General features: G+C 30.9%; 1 protein-coding gene across 3 annotated transcripts in view; it reads left to right on the forward strand.

The window, feature by feature from the left end:
* The window catches only part of LOC118203447 (uncharacterized), a 121,507-nt gene that overhangs the window by 85,716 nt on the left and 12,275 nt on the right, over positions 1-23,516 (forward strand). For all 3 annotated transcript variants that reach the window (XM_035375730.2, XM_035375725.2, XM_085821128.1), the window contains exons 2-8: positions 2,323-2,538; positions 4,220-4,390; positions 7,358-7,738; positions 11,383-11,565; positions 11,674-11,843; positions 19,143-19,290; positions 22,459-22,595. In XM_035375730.2, the coding sequence (XP_035231621.2) occupies positions 2,323-2,538; positions 4,220-4,390; positions 7,358-7,738; positions 11,383-11,565; positions 11,674-11,843; positions 19,143-19,290; positions 22,459-22,595 (1,406 nt within the window). The remainder of the gene's footprint in view (positions 1-2,322; positions 2,539-4,219; positions 4,391-7,357; positions 7,739-11,382; positions 11,566-11,673; positions 11,844-19,142; positions 19,291-22,458; positions 22,596-23,516) is intronic.

Genomic DNA, 23,516 nt, shown 5'->3' on the forward strand with positions numbered 1-23,516 from the left:
TTTAAGTTGTTGAAAAAATGATCAATTTATGAAAAATCAGATATGATGTTAAACATTTTATACAGGGATAATGTTAAAGAGACCCCACTCCGCATGATGGTGTGTAAAAGGTAAATTTGTCAGATTTTTTAGTTGCATAAAAAATCATTTCAGTATTAAATTTAATTAAAATTATAAATTAAATTTTGAAAAAAATCACTTCATTACATTGTATTGTCATCTACTAGCAAAGTGGGTACGAAATTTAAACTGGATAGCTGATCAGAATGTATGTAGTTTAAAAGTCAATGACGAATTTTTGACCCTAATGACATGCACCATGAGTGAACTTAACAAATTCTCCCTATGATTATAATATAAATAAGCAAAATTTTTTGCACTTTTTATTTGTAATTTAATTTTATAAATTCATCAGATTCTTTTAACGTATTCAGCACTGTTATTACAGTTATAGATCACAATTTTATTGGATTTTTGTTTATATAGTAGGTACTTTAATTTTATGCTATACATACTTTAATTTTCTTCATTAAGTAGCACAATTAAAAAAGAATTGCTCAGCATTCGAAATTGTTCTTGGGCATTGATAAGCAATAAAAAGTGTCTTATGAGTCTCCGGGAAATGAAGTTTTCTCCTACTCTAGATGTTCAGTAAATTTTAAGCTAAATTATCCTATTTAATCTTTTAGTTTGAATTTTGGAATAGGATTATTTAGTAGATGCATTTTTGTGAGAATTTTAATATGATTTTGCATAATATTTTTTATATACTAGTAAGATATAATAATTCAATTTTTTATTATAAAAGATTATAAATAATTGCAAAATAATCCAAAATTTGCAAACTTATTCGAAATCTGATATTTGCCAAATATTAGAAAAACACACGGAAAGTCAGAAAACTTGCAGAAATTCATTTAGCAATAAAATGATTGCCCTGTTTATCAAGTATACATCGTGTCCACTGAAAACAGTAGCTGACCTTCACTACAATATTAAGTGTATACTACACTATGATATATTTCTTTTTTCCTACAATATCAAGTTGCAGAAAAATCTTCTTTATGATGGTTGGTAATGTAACCACTTACTTTTCTATTGTACATAAAACAAGACAATTATTTTAGACTATATTGCTGGAAATTTTTGTTAAGCTTGTTTAAAGATCTTATGCAGGTTGAGATCATCAAAACTTTAATGAAAAGGTTGATAGTACAAAAAATTCTTTTATTCTTAAATGAATTAAAGTTAAAATTAAATTTGATAAAGGGAAGTACTAAATCTTGAAATTTTGGGACTTTACTGGTTTTGAATTTCATTTCTTGTATGTCTTTGTGAAAGGCTCAGGGTGTAGAGCATGACTGGAAAAATAGGGTTACAGGTCATGTAACATTGAATGCCAAGGTGGTGATGGTCTTGGTGACTAATTATTGTCGCCTGATTTGGCAATTAATCTCTAAAGCTGCCAAGTTTGGAGACATTTGCTAACATTTTGGTTCAGGCTCTGTGTGACTGTAACTTACCGTTGTTTGATTGCTCCAACAAAGAAAGAAGTGCTGTTTTTTATTATGTTAAGTTTAGCAAGTTATTGCCAAATGTGCCAATAAAGGAAGGAGATAAGACTTTCGGGGACAGTTGTGCATATGGATAACTCGGAGAAGAGGAAAACTGCTAGTCCAAGCCAAAGTTGTTGGGTGTACACTTAGTTGCACTGTTCCTTTAAGTGGGGTGAGAATTTTTGCCTAAAAATCCACTACTTTCCTTTTTATTCAGTTAACTTCCACTAACCGAAAGTTGGCATCACTAAATCCACAGGGCTATACAGTTTTTTTTAAAATGGTACATTTGGAACTAATATTTTTGGACATAGCCATTCAGTGGAATAGCCATCGTGATCGAGTAAATTAAACCCACTTAAATTTTTTGCTCTGGAGGTTCTGAAAGTAGAGCTTATGAAAGAAATCAACAGGGGATAATAGACCTGCTTAATCATACATTAGCTGTGAGTGCGTGTGTAAACAAATTATATTAAGAGTGTTCAAAAACACATGAGCTTCATTATGTTGTAGGTAAAGGAGGGCTGCAGATCTTAAGCGGTAATTTTATATTAAAGAAATAATTATCTGCCTATTCATTTTTGTTTAGGTGCAGCTCATAAAAAATATTTATTTGCATTCATTGATTCTTTCATTGATATATGAAAATGGTATGCCCATCTGTAAGGAGAATTTTAAAATGAATCTAAAGGGTGTTTTCTTTAATATGTATCTATTTAGATTTAAAAAATATAGGTTATATTTATAACGAATTTTTTTTTTTCAGGCTATACTTTTGGCCATGAAACATACTGTGCATATTCCAAAATGTCTGTTGTCAAAGTCTCTGTCACAGAGAAATCATCAACTGATGAAGAACTTGAGCCCATCAAAACAGGGGAGTTATTGGATGGAAACCATACTGAAAGATGCCCTAATACAAAATCTTGCTATGCACTATGGCAAGAAGATAATGTAAATAAGACTGTTATTATTGCACAAGGTAAACCATGTGTTCATTAATTGTAAAATCTTTTTATATCTGCTATTTTAGCCTTACGCAGGAATTAATGTATATCTAAATTACTGGTATATATAAGATTCAATAAATCCCTTGCTCTACATAGTTGTGAGTGTAAATTTTCTGTTTATAAATGCTTATGAAGTGTAGAATGGTGTATAAATTGTTAGCACTATTTATGTAACTACTGAAATTCATTTTTTTAAATTATTAATTAGATGGAAACTATTCAAACAATGTGTATAAAATTTTTCTGCTACCTGAGCATGGATTAAAATTCATTTTAATGTGGTAATATATGTGAAGGTTGTTCATTAATTATTAAAAAAATATTGAAGTGGTATATGCAAGCTTTATATACTACACCTGCACTTATTTCCATTGCAGCTTGATAAAGATACATGCTTGCTTATTTTAAATATTCAATCCACCATTGTTTCAGTGGCTTCCTGATTATTGTGTACTTTTATGTTAAGTCTCTATCGAATTTTGAATATGAATAATGGGAAAATGAAATTTAGACTGCTTACCTTACTCTATTTCTTCAAAAAGATATTATAACATTTCTTCAAAAAGATATTATAACATATTGAAAACACTAAAAATAGGGAACTAGAAGTAAAATTGGTTCCTTTTTGAATAAAGAAGACAAAAATCTCACCCATTTCAGTTGCTGTGTAGTCTATTGGAATTCGAATGGCACTGATTGGATTAATGATGGATTATTGATGAATTAATGATTTAACTGAAATATAATGGAGAAGATTATTTTCAAAATAACAAACTTGTTTAATTACAAAGACAAAAAATGCATCTAAAATTTCTTATATTGCTGCCACTTATAATATTTGCAAAGAGAGCAAATATCTTAAAATTCATGCATATCATGAAAATAATAATGATTACCATGATTTTTATAATAGTAAATGCCATTTTGTATCATCTATTATAAAATTTTTCTTCTCATTAAGGTTTTATTTTCCAAATAACTACACACAATATGCAGATTTTATATTGTGCTGCTCAGTTTCCGCCCCCCACCCAAATTCACTTGCTATGTTCGATGTCATTTTACTATTTGACTGCATGGCCTGCAGTTACTTCTGGTTCTCTGATTATCTTGCCTGCTTTAATGGATGCATATCTGAGAAAAGAGAATAGAAGTATATCAGAAAAATTTTATTTTTAAGATATAAAATGTATGGTTCCAAGATTCTCAGTATTTTCTTTCACAATATAAAATGTAAATACGTCTCACCAGCAGCCGAGTGGTAAAATCACTGAATACCGGTAATTCAGTTCGAGGTTCGAATTCCACGAATGGGCTGCCTGCATGGGCATTTTTGTGGTTTTCCCCATGTGTACTGTTTATACGAGACAATTTCCTTTAGAAAGTCCTCCATGAAGGCATCCCTCCCTTTAGGTAGATAGCCCTTGAGGCTTTGTCATAATCACAGATAAACAAGCAAAGTGTAAATAAATTGATAAATATAGAAATATTTTCTTTCCGTATGGAACGGACAGGAAGGAGTTGAAAGGATTAATTTAGTGGATCCTAAGTGTTGCTCCATGTTGAAATTTCTTATTTTTAGGTTTTGTTTGTGTACTTTGATGCATATAGTATATGATGTGTGACTTAACAGATTTTTTTTATTTTAATTAGGTTGCTGGGCTGCAGCTGAGTTTGATTGCAGTGAAGGTGTTTGCATTGCAAGTGCCAAGAAGCCTCAGAAAAAATACAACAACACAACAACAAAATTTTGTTGTTGTTATGGGGACATGTGCAATGTGAACGTTTCAGAATCCTTCTTACCTTCTGAGGAAAATGAAGCAAGTAAGTTATGCATTTTTACCATGCTCCCCTTTTTTTGAGGAGGAGTATTAATTATTGATTCGGGGAGAGAAAATTTTGGGTTTTTTAAGTATCTTTTCGTATATGTGCTTGACATGAAATTTGTGCATGTTTTTATTTTATTTTTCTATTTAATAAATATTCTGCTGCAATTGTGTCTTCTTTTTTTGTAATCCTAATTACATATTTTAATCATTTTCTGCAAGAAGATGTAATTTCTATGAAATTTTTCACACTTTTAAAAGCAGTAACAATATATTTGGTTGTAAATTTTTGTAAGCATACCTAGCTATGTTGATGCTTACATATAGTCATAATTAATTTTTTTAATCGAAATAAATAAATGGTAACTTAGGCTATGTGCTCCTTCATTTTAAAACTAAAATTATACCATTGGACTTTTCATGTGGTTATAGTTGTAGCTGAGTGTGAGACCTTGGGTATTATGACTGTCTTGTTATCTGTAATGCCGTAGAAGTTTGATCTTGTCAGCGCATAGTTCTTGCTAAAGTGATGATAGAAAATTCCTCTATATGGAGCAAAGGATTTTTCTAATGATGGAGAGACAAACTAGTGTAAAATTTAAACATTGGACAAAAAATATTTTGACCAAAAAAAGGAACTTTATTTTCCCATGTTGACAGTATCTTCATTGAAGTTGTGATAAAATAATTTCTTGAATGCTAGGGAAGACATATTTCGATGGAGAGGTCATTGATAGGAGTTTTATTTAAAATCTGTGTCAAAATAAGTTTGCTGTTTTTTGGGACGCTGGAGGGATATTGTTGAGGTTTTAATGGAGAGAAAATTCCAGCTTTAATAAGTTTTGCTGGTAATATACAGAATAATGGTTTCTTACATATAAGTTGATAGAATATGCTGTTATACCTCTGTGTATTCCAAATTTAGCCCTGAGTATTTCCTAGCATCAACATAGTGGTTCAAAAAGAGATACAGTCAACTCCTGATTAACCAGAATTATATCAAGGGCAGTGTCAATAGTTAAATCAAAATTGTGCTTAATCCAAAAGATGTTTAAAAAATACTGAAATACTAATACCCATATTATAATTAACGCATAAGTACTATTCACAATTTACTTATATTTTTGTGAAATTAAGTTCATTTGCTTGTGTGAATTAAATCAGTTATAAGATTCAATGGATGTGCATTTGATTTATTTTTAAAATTTAAAAGCAGTTTAGTTTTAGCAGATAAGTTAACAATATTTAATTATTCCATGCTGATTTACATATTGTTGCAGATAAAACTGTACTCGGATATTATGACATCTGCTGTCTGTGCTGTTAGCTTACATGTTTATATTTTCGTTTTTGCATTTTCTGTAAGCAGTTTTGTTTTGCACTGATGGTCCATGATGGTAATTTTTTATTGTACTGCAATACACCAACTTAGTTAAATTTTATTTTTATGATTTTAAGTCTGTCCTTCCACTACTCGGGATTTGACTCTATCTTCCTTTGGATGTAGATAAAGTAGCTTTTGGAAAACGTATTTTGATGGAGAGAGGTTACTTTGAATAATGAATGCCTTGCAAGTATATTACCATTCTTCTGATTCAACTAATGCATTCAGCCAGATAGTATTTAAATACTGTAGTATTTAAATATGGTCTTGTAATTTTTGTAATTTAAATGTGATAAATGGAAGGAAAAAAATGGTAATAATAATAATGAACTTCTCTAGAGTAAATGGATTAGTTGTACTCTAATTGTGTGTTGGAAGATTAATTCCATCAGTAGTGATTAAGAGCTGTAAATTTCTAACTTTTCATGTATTTCCACAACAGCGTAAATTTTCAAATTTTTTAAATTTCATCCTATCTAAAATCTGTGTAAAGAAGTTATTAAAAGATCTATCTCTGTAATTTTAGAATGATTGCAGATTCTTTAAACAGTATTTTAGTATTTAATACATAATTGTAACACATAATTTTACAATTTTTTAAAATTCTTTCAGGAATACATTCTTTGTTTATAAAATTGATATTTGTATTATGTTTTCTGCATTTCATTCTATTTTAAGAATTATACCCTTTTTATTGCACTTCAGGTTGTGCCTATTTTTAGTAATCTGTCGATCTAACCAAGCTACCACTCACTTAGCAGATAAGATTAAACGTTGTTTTCAATTCATTAAAAGAAAATAGGCTGTTTGAGTGGTGCATATGATATACATAAAGTGAATATGAACTAATTTCGATTAGAAAGTTCTATGTGTAAATATCCCTTTGAAGCTAGTTAGCACTGAAATACTTTTCTTTAATTAATGCTCTGTAACTACATATAAAAAGTAAAGTTTAGTAGTAAAAGTGAGATCTTAAGGAAATAATATAAAGATTGAATTATGAAAAATTATATTGTGCAGAACTCATCTCATAAATGGATAATAATTATCTTCTTTTATATGCTAAGGTCAGTTACTATTTATTAATAAAACTTTAATCTTTTTAGGATTTAAAGTTTCATATGTATGAATAGTTTGATATGTAGAGTACCAGCAGATTTATAGATACATGAGAACAATGTATAAACATTCATTTTGATTAAAACGTTTACATAATACTTCATAATAACTCTAGAGTATTCAAACACTACATATCTAAAGCTTAAATATTTTTACATTACCTTTATTCACTAAATGAATCCTCTTTTTAACATTCATGTGTTAATGCTCAATTGTTTGTTTCATATGCTGAATAATATTAAAAAAAAAAAAAAAAGTTTTGCTTACATTAAAAAAAAGAAAGAGTAGGTAATTTGTTTTCTCAAAATGTGTTGAAGTTGTCATAAATATTTTTAAATAATTATCTTTATTATTATTTTGTATATATTAATTTTAAGGTTTAGCATTCTTTAACAATATTTGTAGATAGAAAAATAGCTCACTGTTCATTCCAGAGTGTAAAATATGTGTATCTTTTTGTAGCTCCAAGATATGTGGAACATGCCTCATATGACACTCAGACTGTGATAATTGCTGTTGCCACCATGTGTTCATTAGCTGTCATAATCATGCTTGCTGCCTGTTTTGCGTACCACATGTGTTCATCTTCCCCAAAACCTAGTCCTGATTCTGTCTGTCTAATGGAACCTCCACTGCCACCATCTCCAACATTTAATCTAGACAGTTTGAAGATTGCAGAAAGTATCGGCAGGGGCCGATATGGCCATGTATTTCGAGGGACTCTATACAACCAGTCTGTTGCTGTAAAAATATTTTCATCTCAGAATCGCCAAAATTATATAAATGAAAGATATATCTATTGTCTTCCTTTTATGGATCATTTGTGCCTTCCCAAGCTCCTTGGTAAGTTTTTAATATATTATGTCAGATCTCTTTTTTTCATTATTAAAGTGTGTGTACTTTAATAGGTGTTTAAAACAATTGGTAAGCCAGATTTAGATTCTTAGTAAACTGTTCATGAACTGAAAGACCTCTTTCTTCCATGTTATGCACCTGTGTTAAAAGAGAACTGTTAGATAGTCATAAGCTGACTTTTATATCAAAGCTGCCCAGAGGGTGTAATGGTTAGGGAAGCCGACTGCGATACTGAAGGGCCTAGGTTCGAATCCCGGAGAAGGCATGGTTGTTAGGCCCATACCACACATGCATTTGTTTCACACGATCAACTGTTTTGGACAATTTTTCTACCTGTCTTACTATTGAAAGAAAGACGCACAATTTTTTCCTACCTTTCAAAAAAAAAAAAAAAAAAAAAAAAAAAAAAAAAAAAATGCAAGTTGTTCGTTTTCAACCAGTCAGCTATCAGATTGTTTTTAATGGAGTACCAGTTTCCCCATTGTTAATGCCAAAGCGATCTGTGGTGCTTGGCTTATGAAAGCAGACAAATTGTTCCAAGCAGTAGTTCTTCCGAAACAAACGGATGTGTGATAGCAGCCTTACTGTCCGTCCCTTCATTGGAGGTAACGGTGGCTGCCTGAGTGGCCAATGTTGAAAAAAGACGTTCCACGTTCGGGGGGGGGGACTTTTATATCAGAAGTCGATTTTGAATTAATAGCCTTGGTTCATAAGTTATTTTTCATTTTATTATGACAGTAAATTCACGTCAAGCCTTTTCAATAAACTATTTTGATTTACTTATTCTTCCTTCCTCCCCAAATTGTTTTTGGTTGCGAGATACACCACTAAAACTTAAGCATATTTATTCATAATTACTGGAGACAGTAAATTTAAACATACGTTTCATATTTAAGACTTTATTTACATATGTGGCATGAAAAAGGTTTAAATGGTAGCTGAATTTCCTTTTTGAAACATTAAACTTTTAATTTGTAAATGCATTTGCCTTCCTTGCACAGAGACATAATCCTCCTGCAGATGTAAAGCTTTGAAAACCATGTTGCTGAACAAGTGGAACTTAATTCCTCACACTGTGACTAACAATGTTATTGCCAGCATAAAATCATGTTCTGATAAGTGTGCATATTTGTATGTAGGAAAGAATAAAACAACCATGAATTGAAAGTTCTGTTCTTTGTAATTCATGTTTCTTGGGTACTGTGTTATCAGAAGTGATTTGAAAAATATTTATCTCTTAATATATAATTTTTTATAACTTTTGAATTTACATTTTAATGATGTCATAATTTTTTTTTTCTGGGGTAAACACTCAAAAAGTAAAGGCATAATTGAGAAAAGCTGTGCTTATTCTAATGATGGAAAACCATAACATACCTTATTTTTTGAAGTAACCTCCCTGTACTTCAATGCACTTTTCCCATTGTTTCACAGGTTTTTTTTTTTTTTTTTATCCCGTCAGAAAAAAAGTTTTTGTTTGCATTTGTAACCTGCACCGCAGCAATGACGCCTTCATCACTTTCAAATCTTCCCCGTAATGCTTCCTTTAAGGGTTGAAACAAGGGGGGGGGGCAAAAAAATTGATCTCCACTGTGCAGACAGTTTATCAGAAATTCTAAAGATATGCTCATTTTAAAATTATTTTGCGATATTGCTGTTGAATTGAAGTTTATGGTTTAAGTGCAAAGAACGTTTAATAAGTAAAGATAAGACACAAAAGGTTAAAAAAAAAATGCTCTTTAGATATAATATAAAATCTGAAAGCTTTCTTTTTTTTTAATTTTAATTTAATTAATTTATTTATTTTCTTACGAGAACATGGGAAGGCATGTCTAGCTGACTATGGCAGGTGTAATGTTGCCGAACTTCTGTAATGGAAAAACTCAGACCAGTTGTCCTTTTTTATATTTATTTTAAAACTTAACATAGACTTTCTTGATTAATTAAAAAGTAACTTTACAGCATTATAACACAAGAGGAAAGATATCAGCTATCTTGATGCGTGATGCATCTTACTTGCTCGCAAAAAAAGCCGTCATTGTCTTGTGTGTTGATTCTCATTTTGAATTATTCCACAGACAGCAGGATTATTAAATTAGAATTTAATTACCTACAGATTTTTGCTTAATCTTCTTTTACATTTTGTATTTGTAATTTTGTTTTCATGTGTATAGTATTTGTTTTCATGCTTATATTTATAATTTTATTATTTCACATGTTTCATTTACTTCTCTTAATGTGATATTTATATTAATACATATTAATAATTAGTATATTAGGTACCTAACTTTAAAAATTGAAGTCATTATATAAAAATGCTGAAAATGCATGGGCCGGTGGTGACGCTCTATCTCTGGGGGGTTGGGTCCCGTGCCTGCGTTTTCGTTCTCCGCGTGCTAGTTCTCAAGGGGTTAATATAAATTAAAGTTTTAATGGTGTAGCAAACAAAATTCTAAATGGCTCAATTCTCAATTCAACAAAAAAATTCTAAACTGCTTTATTATTTGTTTTCTTCATTAATTGCCAAATGATTTTAAAATCCCCAATGCTATTTTTGACTTTTGGAAATTGTGGGCGTAGCCATCTAAGTAATTATTACATTTCAAGAATTTAACTACATAAATAGTTGTGAAATATTCAGTTTTACATTAAACAATGTTCTTTAAATTACCAGATTAAAATACAGTTTCATTAGAAAAAATGTGCTTCTTGTGAGCTAAAAAGAAAGTTTTAAAGAATATCATTGCAGTCACAAAGTTTATAAGTTTTAGTGAAAAGAAATGAAAATTAGAGCATAATGTACATAAATTTTCTTACTCTTAAAAGGAAAAGATTGCTTACCATACTGATCATGAATGCACCAAATTCCTTCTGTGAAAATAAAAAAATTGTAGATTTTTGAATAATTCTATAATATTCAATGCTGCTATTTCTTCCACTTTTGAAAAGCATAACCATTTATAAAATAACTACATTTTACTTATTTGTTTCAGAGACGCTAAAAATTTTCCCAAGTTTATTATTTTTGCTTTATCTGTAAAGTGAGCAGATAAAATTTTTAAGTGTTTATTGGTCCCAGATGACTGTAGTTTCCTTGATTATTGTCAAGCTTGATTTTGAATTATTATACATTTCAGAATAATATAAAAGTAAACTTTTTGCAAATCCCACCCTCCTTTTTTTTATTCACATCATTTCTTTAAATGATTATGTAATTAAAACAGCATAATTTTCTTTACCTTAAAGTAAACAAAATATTCTTTCTATAAAGTATATTTAAAAAGAAATTTGGCTTAAAGGAAATCCATTGGTGTCCATATTTTGGCTTTACTATTAAGTAAAAGCAAATAGTATTTCAGCCATATTTTAATCAGGTTCTGATTTAATCACATTAGGTAATTAGCTAACATTTTTTATCATTGGTTAAAAGCACTGGGTATTAAAAATGGTTGCAAAATTTACAGTGTAAAAGAAGTCAATTGAATTTCAGTACATTGCAATGATTGTGAATGCTTGCTTACTTAAATTATACAGTGTAATATTTCTGTTGCAATTTGATTTAAGAAAAATTTCATGTACAATCCCATTTATTAAATACAGACTGTTTATATTATGCATATCATCATTTTCAGGGGCTGAGGAGCGTACTGGTGTAGATGAAAAACCCGAGTATCTGCTAGTTCTTTCTTATGCCCCAAATGGCTGTTTGCAGGATTATTTAACAAATAATACTATCGATTGGCCGTGGTTCTGCAGAATGGCTCAAAGTATCACTCAAGGTCTTGCTCATTTACACATGGAAATTAGAAAAGAAGGTTATTAGAATTATTTTTTTTTTTTTAAAATTAAATGACGTGCTTTCTTTTTCTTGAAGAGTTGATTTTGGATAAATTTTGTATAAAACAATACATTACTTCTTCCAGGTAAAGTAAAAATGTGCATTGCTCATCGGGACTTGACATCAAGAAATATCCTTATTAAAGCAGATGGAAGCTGTATGCTGTGTGACTTTGGTTTTGCTATTTGTATATCAGGCTCTAAATACTACATTAATGGAGAAGAACAAGTTGCTGAGTCAACTTCTCTTATGGATGTAAGTTTATATATTTTTAGTGATCCTTAGTGATGTTTAGCATGGAATTTTGAGTATTTACATGTTGTGTGGTTTTAATTTAAATAACATATGAGATTAATTTTTAATAACATATTAAAATAAAAGATCATTTAGAAAGTGCTTGAATTTTGCTTAGTTATTTTTTAATTAATTTTATATATTCAACTTTGTCACATTTAAAATATTGTCCTTTTTCACTAGTATATTGTCAGTGCCTTTTTCAGTTCTTGAAATACTTCTGATAGGCTTTTTTTCTGCATTGTTGTGGTTAGTTGCTGTTGTGGATATTCCCTAATATTATTAATTAACTCACATTTTATCTTTTCATATTAAATTTTAACTTTGGATATGGAAAATGTGTAAAGGGTCCATATGAGGCAAATAGAGAGACTGAAGAAACATGGTTATTTTGCCTTTGGCAAAAATCATGAGTAGTGGTGCTTGCATGGGGTATCGCAGTAATGGAAGAACTGAGATTTCTAAAGTCTTTCATCTAAAAAACCTTTCAGCAGTTCAAGATAATGCCACCAAATGGCTATTTGTCCCACTGGTTAAAGTTTTTGACAGAAATACCCTCAGAGAAGTAAAAGAATGGTTGTCGTTACTCTCAAATTTCATTTGAGTTGTCACCTGTATTTTGGGCCGCCAGACAGTATAGTGATTAGGGGAGCCAACTGTGACAGCGAAGGGTCCAAGTTCAAATCCCGGAGAAGGCATGGATGTAAATTGTCTATCCTCCCATAGGAGTTAATGATAGCCACTTATTAGGTGCCTCCACAATAAAATAGTCACCACTTCCGGCTTTAGGAGTGGCCAATGCTGAGAAAAGGCAAATGCCCACCATTCGATTTAAGAAAAGGGGGGGGTAGAGGAGCTGTTGAAGACTCTCTTAGGAGTTAATGATAGCCACCTGTTAGGTGCCTCCACAATAAAATAGTCACCACTTCTAGCTTTAGGAGTGACCAATGCTGGAAAAAGGCAAATGCCCACCATTAGATTTAAAAAAAGGGGGTAGAGAGGCTGTTGAGGACTTTCTTTCCAATTTTTTTGTATCATGATCATATATCTATATCTTGTCATCAGCAATAATCCTTTTCATCAGATTTTCATGATATAAAATTTCCTGACATGCTGCAGTGTCTTTGTCTTTTTTTGTCCTGAGTTAGGTGATGTGGAATGACCTTTGCAGATATTTTGATTCATTTCTTATTTTTAAACAGATTATGAGTAAATACTTAGTGTTTCATTGTTTTGGTATAAATTAAAGTATCAATAATAGACATTGCACTGTGTTCTAAAGAAAACTAAAAGAAATTAGCATGGGCAAACAACCTTGGTTAGTGAGAGTATACAAGTGGCAGGAAAAATCAATAAATATCAACTAAGTTATTTATTTTTTATATAGATTTTTTTAATTAAATAAAAAAAATATGTCAAACAGAACAGTATCCTTGGAGAGAGTACATAGCTAAAGATTATTAAACAATTTCTGTGAAGCAATAGAAAGGGTGTACTACATTGTTACAGTTTTTCTTTAGCCCATTGTGTCTGATGAACTATATGTAATCAGAGGCAGGGGTTGCTTGGAAGAGAATTAAAAAAAAAAAAAAAAAAAAAAAAAAAAAGAATCTCCTTGCTAAGAAATGCTGAACTTTTCACTGTGAATCACAGTTCTAATTTTGTAGACCCCAAAAGCAGATGCCATACCCAAACTGTGGAGCAGTGCTAAATGGAGAAATAAATTTCAGCAGGGCACTGCTCGCCACTATTTAGAATTTATGTGGTGTTGGTTATATTAAAAAACTGAAGTTTTTTTCTATAATATTGAATGATATTTGTAATTTTATGCTACCTGTTTAGATTAAATTCCATTTTGTTTTGTTATTTTTTATTTATATATAGAATACTGTAGATTAAAAAATTAAAAAGAAAAAATTACTTTATTTAAGAATTGTGAAATTAAAAAAAATTACATTTTACAGAAGTAATTTTTTTTTAGTTTTTTTTAAATCTAATATTGTTTCATAATTTTACACTTGGCAACAACTATTGGCCAAAAAAAAAAAAAAAAAAAAAAAAAAGAGGCGCATTTTTAACTGACGCCGCTCTAATGGATAGTACGTACCCTGAGTTCAAGTTTCATTCCATTTGACTTTGAGCAAAACTAATGTAAAGATAAAAATAAAATAAAAATTATGAAACTTTTTATACAAAAACCATTACACCCATTCTCAAACTATAGAAGGCTATATAATATATATATTATGATACTGCAGTGTTTATTTCCTAGTTATTTGTAGAGTGTTTATAATACTTTTTTTGGTTTTTGCAATATAATTTACGTGTATTGCAAAGTATTTATATTTCCTTTGTAATTACAAATAGCATTCTATCACATACTGTTAGTGGCATCATGCATGGTATTATTATAATATAATAAATCATTATATTGTATACATTGTACAGTGTAACAAAGTAGGATAATATCTGTGTTATATAGTATCTGTATATTTGCAAAATAAATATTACATCATATGTATGTGATTATTCTGGTGCTGCAGAAAACAGCTGAGAAATAAAGTAAGCATAAAAATGCTATAACTTGCTCTGAATTGATACTCAAAATTATTCATATGCCAAAAATTTACATCTCCAAATTATTTAGTTCTAAGTGAACAAGAAATATAGATCTTCCTTATTATTACAGCCTCCATTTTTTAAACACCAAGTTGGCACCAGAATTTTCTTCAAGTTCATCTTTGCTTTTTCATACACTTTGTGGTACCATATTTTTGACATTGCTTTTAATTTGCCATCAGAAACATTTTCTCATCTGAAGGACTTTCACCACATGAATTTTGTAAGGTAAGACTAAAGATGATGGTGAACTGTGTCTTATTGATTTTTATTCCGCCACTAATGGAGTTCTGCAGTCTTTCAACATTCATGTTAGCAGCTATTGCTGCACATTTTAGTGTTCTACACTGTGTTGCAAAAAGAATATATGTATTACAAAGTGTTATTTTGTCCAAACTATTGATCACTGCGCCTCGGCTCGGCTGCTGGTGAAATGAATATATAGTCTAGTTTATATTAATAGCTGCTAGATGTCATTGTCTTCTGTTTTGCGTGGGAACTGTCAAATGTTTAAAATAGCTACTCCACAGCAGAAATTGTTTTGTGTTCTCGAGTTTGTGAAGTGCAATTCCATGATTACAGTACAAAGATGTTTCAAGTTGAGGTACCAAAGTGATTCTCCGAATGGGTGGATCATTCGCAGATGGTATCGACAGTTTGTAAATACAGGATGTGTATGTAAAGGAAAGAGTCCTGGCCGCCCTCGTGTTCCTGACGAAAATGTTACATGAATTCAAACTGCTTTCCAACGCAGTCCTTCAAAATCAGCTCATCATGCCAGTCGGGAGTTACAACGGCCTACAACAACAATTTGGCGTGTTTTGAGACGTCGGTTGGTTATGAAGCTGTACGAGTTGCATTTGTTACAAACTCTGCGTCCTGATGACAAACACAAACGTGTAGCATTTTGTAACAAGAATATAGATGCTATTGACAATGATAATGCTTTTGCATAATGCATCATGTTCAGTGGTGAAGTGACTTTTCATGTTAGTGGTCATGTAAAGAAACTCAATGTTCGAATTTGGGGCCTACAGAACCCATATGCAGCCATTGAACATGTACGAGATTCGCCCAAAATCAATGTGTTTTGTGCAATATCTCGATCATCTGTTTATGGCCCATTCTTCTTTGATGAAAGCAGTATGTATCTTGCTATGTTACAAAACTGGTTATTTTCGAGGCTCTACGAAGACAACTTCATTTTTCAACAAGATGTAGCACCTCTCGCTGGTGTCGCCAAGTGCGTGATTATCTGAATTAAACTCTACCGACCTGCTGGATTGGTCGTGAAGGAGCTGGCGACTTAGCATGTCCCAGCTGGCCTCCACGGTCACTGTATTTGACACCCTGTGACTTCTTCCTGTGACTTCCTGTGGGGTTTCATTAAAGACAATGTTTATGTACTGCCACTGCCACAGAACCTGGAAGAGGTGAAGAATGATCCATACTGTCATAACATCAGTGACAACAGACATGCTTGCCCGAGTATGGGAGGAATTTGAGTATCGATGTGATATTATTCGTGTCACTGATGGAGGACATATTGAACATCTGTAATCCGAAGAGAGGTTTGTACATATGTGTATAAAGTTTCATATTCGTATGTCATACAGTTTAATAAATATATGCATTCAAAATGCGTATATATTCCTTTTGAAACACGCTGTACTTAAAATGTTTGAGTAGCAGCAGCTGTTGCAGAATTAGCAACTTAAGTTTGTGATTCACGGTGAAAAGTATAACCTACCCCCCTCTTTTTTTTTTTTTTTTTTTTTGGTTCCACTACTTTATATCATCAGCAATCTGAATAAGTTGTTAATCCCTCTTGTATACAGTCAATAACTCTTGTATTTTTATCATTATGGTTCTCCCTTTTTGCGAAAATTTCGCCAGTTTCTCAACATAACCCGTGAATATGGTGTTACGAATTTTGTATTTAGATAAGTAATTTTAATAGAATTATAATTAAAATTGTATTTCTTCGTGAAATGCAGTGCGAGACAAGTTTTAAGAGAAAGCTATGACAGAAAAGTAAGAATACAGGGGCACGTGCATTTCGCATTGAGAAAATAGATATTTCAGTAATTTGTATTGAAACTGAATAAATGTAACTGTTCACTGTGTTAGCTGTAACCATAATTCCACACTCTTTTTGCTTTCCAGAAATCTCGAGAAGCAGAAAATATTAGAAATATCTCGTGTGGCCAGGTGAAAACTATTTTAGGCTGAAGAGAGAGCATTTGCTCGCAGTTGCATAGTTATTGTTGTTGTGAGTTGTTTAGTTCCATGTGAATTGATATATCCGAGTATGCTTTCTCTTTAGATGCACTTGTCATTGTGTTGTATGTAACATTTTTAATAGTTTGAAGTATAATTACTGATTATACTGAATGATATTGTGAACACTTGTATGCGTATCTTTGAGGAAAATTCCAGAGTTGTGATATATTCTTTTGATAAGAATAAATTTTATGAACCTATTATCAGAGTTGTGCATTCAGTCTATTACGAACCAGTGCGCACACAACAATAGTATTGCAGAACTTTGCCAGCTTAGTTTTTCCCATGTGAACAGCTTTTTATATATGTTCTCATTTTTTATTTATTTATCTATTTGTTTATTTGGTTGCCAGATTATATATGTAAAAAATGCACATCTCTTGTAAAATTATTTTAGTCAATTATTATATTTTGATAAGATCGAGTTGCTTCTCCCGCCACTTAACTGATGTTATTTCCTCTGTCCAATAGAAAATAACTTTTTCTTCATATGCAACTTTTCACATTGTGCTTCCAAATACTTTCAATGATGTATTGTTTTATTTAATGGCAACTTTGCATATTCAAATGCAGGGTAAGATGTATTTTTCTTGGAAGAAAAATAAAACATCTTCTGCATTTATCTGTATATAAAACATTTTATTTTTTGGGAAAAAAAAAATGCATCAACATATGGAATACGTAGAGCTGTTCTCTTGGTGAGAGAATAAAGAGTGACTGTGAAGTTTTAACATTTACCGTATGTTCCAGCATATAAAAATATGGAAGAAATTAGCATACAAAAGTTACACTTTTATGTGTATTTATGCTGTTTATTTAAAAGCAATGACATACCTTTTGAATTTAAAAACTTTCCATTATTGTATAACATGAAAAGTCTGTCATGTTAGTCTTCCATTATATCTTCAGGCACATCATTGATTTCTGTTTCATCTTCACGGTCATTGTTACTCTGATCCATAAATAAATAATCATCATCTGTCTCATCTTTCACCAACACCAAACATTCTTGCTGCAGCATGGTTTCCATTTTCTTTCGCAAACTGAATTACTTTGCATTTGAAACCAGCAAGACATTGTTTCGTTTGACAGGAATTATATTTAGTACTAAGAGGAACACTAGATCAACTGTTCTTCATTTAAAACCTTTAAACTTCAAAATCAAGGCTTTAAATGATGAAAGAAAAAGGAAACATCTGAATCCTAATTTTGGGAATTCTTTTGGGTTGGAAGTGCATTCTTACTCCAAATTATATTCCCCCTTTTCCCGAAACCCTAGAATAACATTCTTTTGGGCACTTGCGCTCAATACAATCCACCCTCTTTGCAGGAATATTTACTCCCTCAAGCATTTAACCCACACACATATTGTTCCCCTTATTGCTTGTCAATTCTGTATACTATTGCTTGAAAGCTAGGGCAGATCTTTGAATAAGTGACTTCAAAAGATAACAGCATTGCACATATACCTTTTATGTTTCTTTGTGAATAACTGGGTGCATGGTATACGGTGAATATACCTAAAAGTTAAAAAAATATAGCTTGAAATTATAAATGCATATTATCCACTGGTGCACATTATATGCCAGAAAATATGGTATATGAAAACAAGAAAATGCAGTAATATGGTTTACTCTGAGCTTTTCTTACCACAATTAAACTATAATGATAATTGTTAGAAATGCCGTCCACTTAAAGATGGTGTGTGTTTTTAATTTGTGATAATCTTAACATTGTTAAAAAATGAGGGCTTTAATAATAAAGAAGTACCAAAAGTATCGTATTAGCGCAAATTACAGTGTCTCGTATTTAAAGTTTCATTATGAACATTTTCTTTCCTATACACTTAATGCATGTTAAGGCATTTGCCATATATATGCAATAATTAATTTGCCATACATATCTGTTTGCTGTAGCATATCAAATTACACTCATTAAGTTTTATTAAAAAACTATAGAACTGAGGATGTTTAATTTTCAAATATAAATGTAATATTTTGGAATTATCACTACCTTTTTTTCAGAATCTGAACTAATTTGCTGGCTTTATACATATACACTGTATCACATTGTATGCAAGGTATTATAATAACATTATGCCATAATTTATAGTGTATTTATAATATTGCATATGTTTCTGTGCTAGTTCTAATCTGTTTTAGTTTTTATTTTGGTATTAATGTTATTAAAAATGTATTCTCTTATTAGTATTTAAATTTTACTTTATGCCAGTTTTAGCTGGGAAAGTTACGTGGATGCACTTGCCATGTATGAAAGGTTTTTAGTGTGATTATTTAAGACTTAACATGATATGTTAAATTTTATTACAGTGTTAATTAAATTTCATTTTTATTTTAGGTTGGAACATTGCGTTATATGGCACCTGAAGTACTAGAAGGAGCTGTCAATTTACGTGATTGTGAATCTTCTTTAAAACAAATAGATGTATATGCTTTGGGTTTGATACTATGGGAACTTGCAACCAGATGTACTGATCTTTTCCAAGGTTAATAATTTTATCTTTTATTACTAATATGATTTGAAGATAAAATGAAATTAACTGGAATTAAAAATGTACTAAAATTAGGAAAAAGTAGATGATCATTTGGATAATTTATGTTGTACTTTACAGCTAACCATAAAGCCGATATAGTAGAACTTTTCTACACTTCTTCAATAATTGTTTTCCCAAATAGTATATCAGTTGCTGGTTTCTGGTCCTGAATGAAGCTCTGTATGCGTGACATTATTTATTTTCTGCATCCACTGTTCCCTAAATTACTACTTTCCTACATTTACTGTAAGTAAATCACATTGCTAATCCAACATTTCATACAAAAATATTCCTGAAGTGAAATACATATTAATTTATTTGCATTCTTTGAGGAATAAATTTGGCAGCATAATAATGCAGTAATGCTTTGCAGATGACACTCAGCTTTGGCATTCACATTGTGTCATTTCCAAATGTTACTTCAACTGCATTAAGTTTCTTTCTGTGATTTTGCAGTTCTTTATTTCTCAAAAGTTTTAAGTTCTGCTCTACAAAGTTTGGAAGAAGACTTTGAAATTGAGTAAGTGTTTATAAAGCTGAATTGGCTGAGATAGAGCTTTGCTGGAAGTCAAAGCTTTCTTCACACAAAATGAAAATGATGCAGATAATTATTGATTTTTATTTTAAATCATAACTTGATCATTGATACTTACTGTAAAGTAAAAATAACTAATTTAATCATTTTGTTTTTTCTTCATTCATCACTTTTATCTTCTGTCTCTTTGAAATACATTTGATTCTGTTCTCTTGAAATGTAATTGATTATGTTTTACTATATATAAAATTTAGCTTTGTTAAAATATTTAAATTTTTGTTAATCGAAATGTGTGAAAGAATTCGGTATTATATCATTTCAAGTTTTTAAATTCTCAAATGAAAATTCATAATATGCTAAGTACATAGGTATACCTTAGTAATCTGTTCCAGATCCTTAGACTTAATATTGCATGTTAAAGAGTGAACTTTTCAGATATGAAATAAAACAGAAAATAATTTATCGATTCTTATAAAAAATTCATAATGTTATTATTATTACAATACTATTTAATATTAAAATACAAATGCAGTGAGTGAAATATATAGTGTACATGAATGAAGTGCTGCACATAAATGTTTTTTTCTGTTACGTAGATAAAAAGCAATTTCTCAACATGCTGTATGTCTGGTCTTTGTTTGATAATTGGTTCCACCCTTTTGAAAAAGTAGCCTATTTTATAGTGTCTGTGTTTTTCACAATTCTGGATACCATCATCCTTTGCATATGGTATACAGCAGCCAAGTCGCATATATGCAGTTATGATTCATTAAATTAGAGTTGTGCTCCAAACAGATAACATATACCTAATGAAAACTTCTGTGTTCAAACAAGACATCAAGCTAGACATATTTCAAAGCAGTTGCATACTGTGGTACCACTGTATATGCATACTTAAATTTCAACCCATTTGTAGTAATAAGAGCTCAAATAACTTCTCTTGAGACATATATATACAATAGGTAATCAGTGCTTATAATAAATAATTCAAGCAGTATCTAATTGCAAAGTTAAGAAATGGTATACAAACACGTTTTTGCCTACGTATTGAACGCTATTGTGAATTTAAAAAAACTAAAACCAAAGGATGATTTTGATTGACTGTCATCCAATACATATGCCTAACTTAACAGTATGCATTCTAGTAGAAGTGATTTTCTTGCCATCAAACACAGCTTCTTTAATCCAACCAATGGATCAAGGCATAATTTCAAATTTTAAGTCGGTGTTGGACCTTTCCAACTATTGACAAAATCGATGAAAAAGTTAAACAATCCATTACAGAGCTTTGGAAATCTTGGCTGCCATTGAGAGATTTGCTTTTTCCTGGAATGAAGTGACCAAGATATGTTTGAAAGGAATATGGAAGTGTGGAGAACTCTTTATTATTATTTGTCCACTGGCCCAAGAGAGGGCGTCACCAGCTTTCTCCCTCTTCTTCACTAGGAGAAAATTCGGGCTGGTTACTCTGTTCCTGGCTACCGTCAGTTAAGCAAATGCTCACCTCTCTTCCGCTTCGTGATGTCTTCATAGCTGTGATATGACTTTCATGATATTTTACCTACGTGGACTTGCTACCTATAAACTGTAATCAATGTAACTGTGTATCAGTGAACATGTATTGAAATATATATCTTTTTCTAGTGTTAAATAAAAATGTTAAAATCCTCGAGCCAAGCTATCATCATTTTATCTGCAGCAACCCAAAAAATGGCATCCATAGACGAGAGCCATAGAAGAATGTATGGCTGAAATTAAGCAAGAATGTTGAGATAAGAGAATTCATTGTTGATGTCAGCGAAATTATAAAGCTAGTTAATGAAGTAGCATTGGGTAACATAAATGAGCAGGATATTAAAGAATTGTTGCAAGTTACTACTAGTGAAATTTTTTTGAACAATGTAGTTAAAATATCAATCGAACAACAAGTACACGAAGGTGACAAATTGAGTGTTCCTGGAACTGAGGAGCAAAAGGAACTTTCAGGAGATTTTCTAAAAAAACGTGTAGCTACTATAAAGAAAATTATGAATCAGCTTATGCAAAATGATTTAAGTTTTGGTAGAAGTTCAAAGGCAAGATTGATGTGTGATGTGATGTTTCGCTCTTATTATAATAAAGTATGTTGAGTTCTGGTTTCCCTCTTAACAACCAATTGCTGAATGAAACAGGAAAGGGCAAATTATGCTACCTGTTTTCTTCGTGTGTGCACACACAAACAAACAAACGCACACACACGCACACACACACGCACAAAAAAAAAAAAAAAGAAAAAGAAAGAAAAAAAAAATTCAAACGAGGAAGAATCTTTTTCATTACAAACATAACTTCTTTACGTGAATTTTTTTTATTATTAAATTTTCATATTCTTCCGTCTTATTTCACTTATACCCAGTATTTTTATGTTAAGATGAGCTCTTTTAATCATGTTTTATTTAGCACAGGAACGTATCCTCTGTGATAAATGGAATCGTATTGTGCATATGTATATTAAAAGAAACTAGCTGAAATATACAATTAAGAAATTTTTTTATGCACTGAGTTTGTTTAAACTTGTAACAGATAATTTTTCTTCTTTAATGTAGGAGTAGAGGTGCCAGATTATAAAGCTCCATTTGTTGCTGAAATTGGAAATCATCCCACCATGGAACAAATGCAAGTCCTTGTTGCTAAGCACAAAGCTCGACCTTTATTTCCTGACATATGGAAAGATACTAATCCAGTAAGTTTTTTAGGTTCCCTCCGGAACCTCTAGAATTGAATGTAATAGAGTGCTTAATATGTATTTAAAATTTAAAGTTTTTCTGGGAGAGGTATATGAAAACAAACACATGAAAACAAAGAAGATAAACTGGAGAAATTAGTATTTTATAAATGATATGTTTTTTAAATGTCTTTGTAGAAAAAATACCTGCCTGCATTTGGAATATTATGTAATAAAAAGTATAAAAAATATGTAATAAAAAGCATAAAAATTGCTGAATTTATGTTGTAACTAATAATTGTGTGTGATTAAAAAGCAAAATACTATCCTTTTATTTTGATTAAAGCATCTACTAGAGTTTGCTGACTATTTGAGATTTACTCAACAATAATCTTTTTCTTTTCTTTCTTTTTAGCCCAAAGGGCGTTAACCCAGAAAGGCTAATAATTTCGTTTTTGGCATTTTGCATTGAAAATTTTAAATGTCGGTTCACTTTCCAAACTGTTGCCACCATATATTATAGCCTTGTATTATATTTAAAGGAATTAAATAATGCAGAGTCTGCATAAATTTATGTATGTTTCTGGCATTGTGATAAAACGACAGTACATAGAGCTATCAAATTTCGAATAACATATGTTTCCACCCCAATATGGGCATCTGGAAGCCCAAATTTGGAATTTGTTTTATTATCTATTTCATATTTTATAGAAAATTAACGAATTTTTGATTAACAAACCCAACAATTTCAGAGCAAGCAATGGCAACACTGTACGGGGAGGGTGGGGACTTTTTATCACCAGCAAGCGAGACTGCGTATCAGGAATTGTAAGCTAAATATAAGCTCATTTAAAAATTATTTTGTGATTTTGCTGTTGAACTGAATTGTATGGTCGAAGTGCGAAGGACACAATATTTAATAAATAAAGATAACCCACA

This window comes from Stegodyphus dumicola, chromosome 7, assembly GCF_044657685.1.
Source record: "Stegodyphus dumicola isolate Sdum_Otavi_A_Nest chromosome 7, ASM4465768v1".
In the NCBI taxonomy this organism is placed as follows: domain Eukaryota; kingdom Metazoa; phylum Arthropoda; class Arachnida; order Araneae; family Eresidae; genus Stegodyphus; species Stegodyphus dumicola.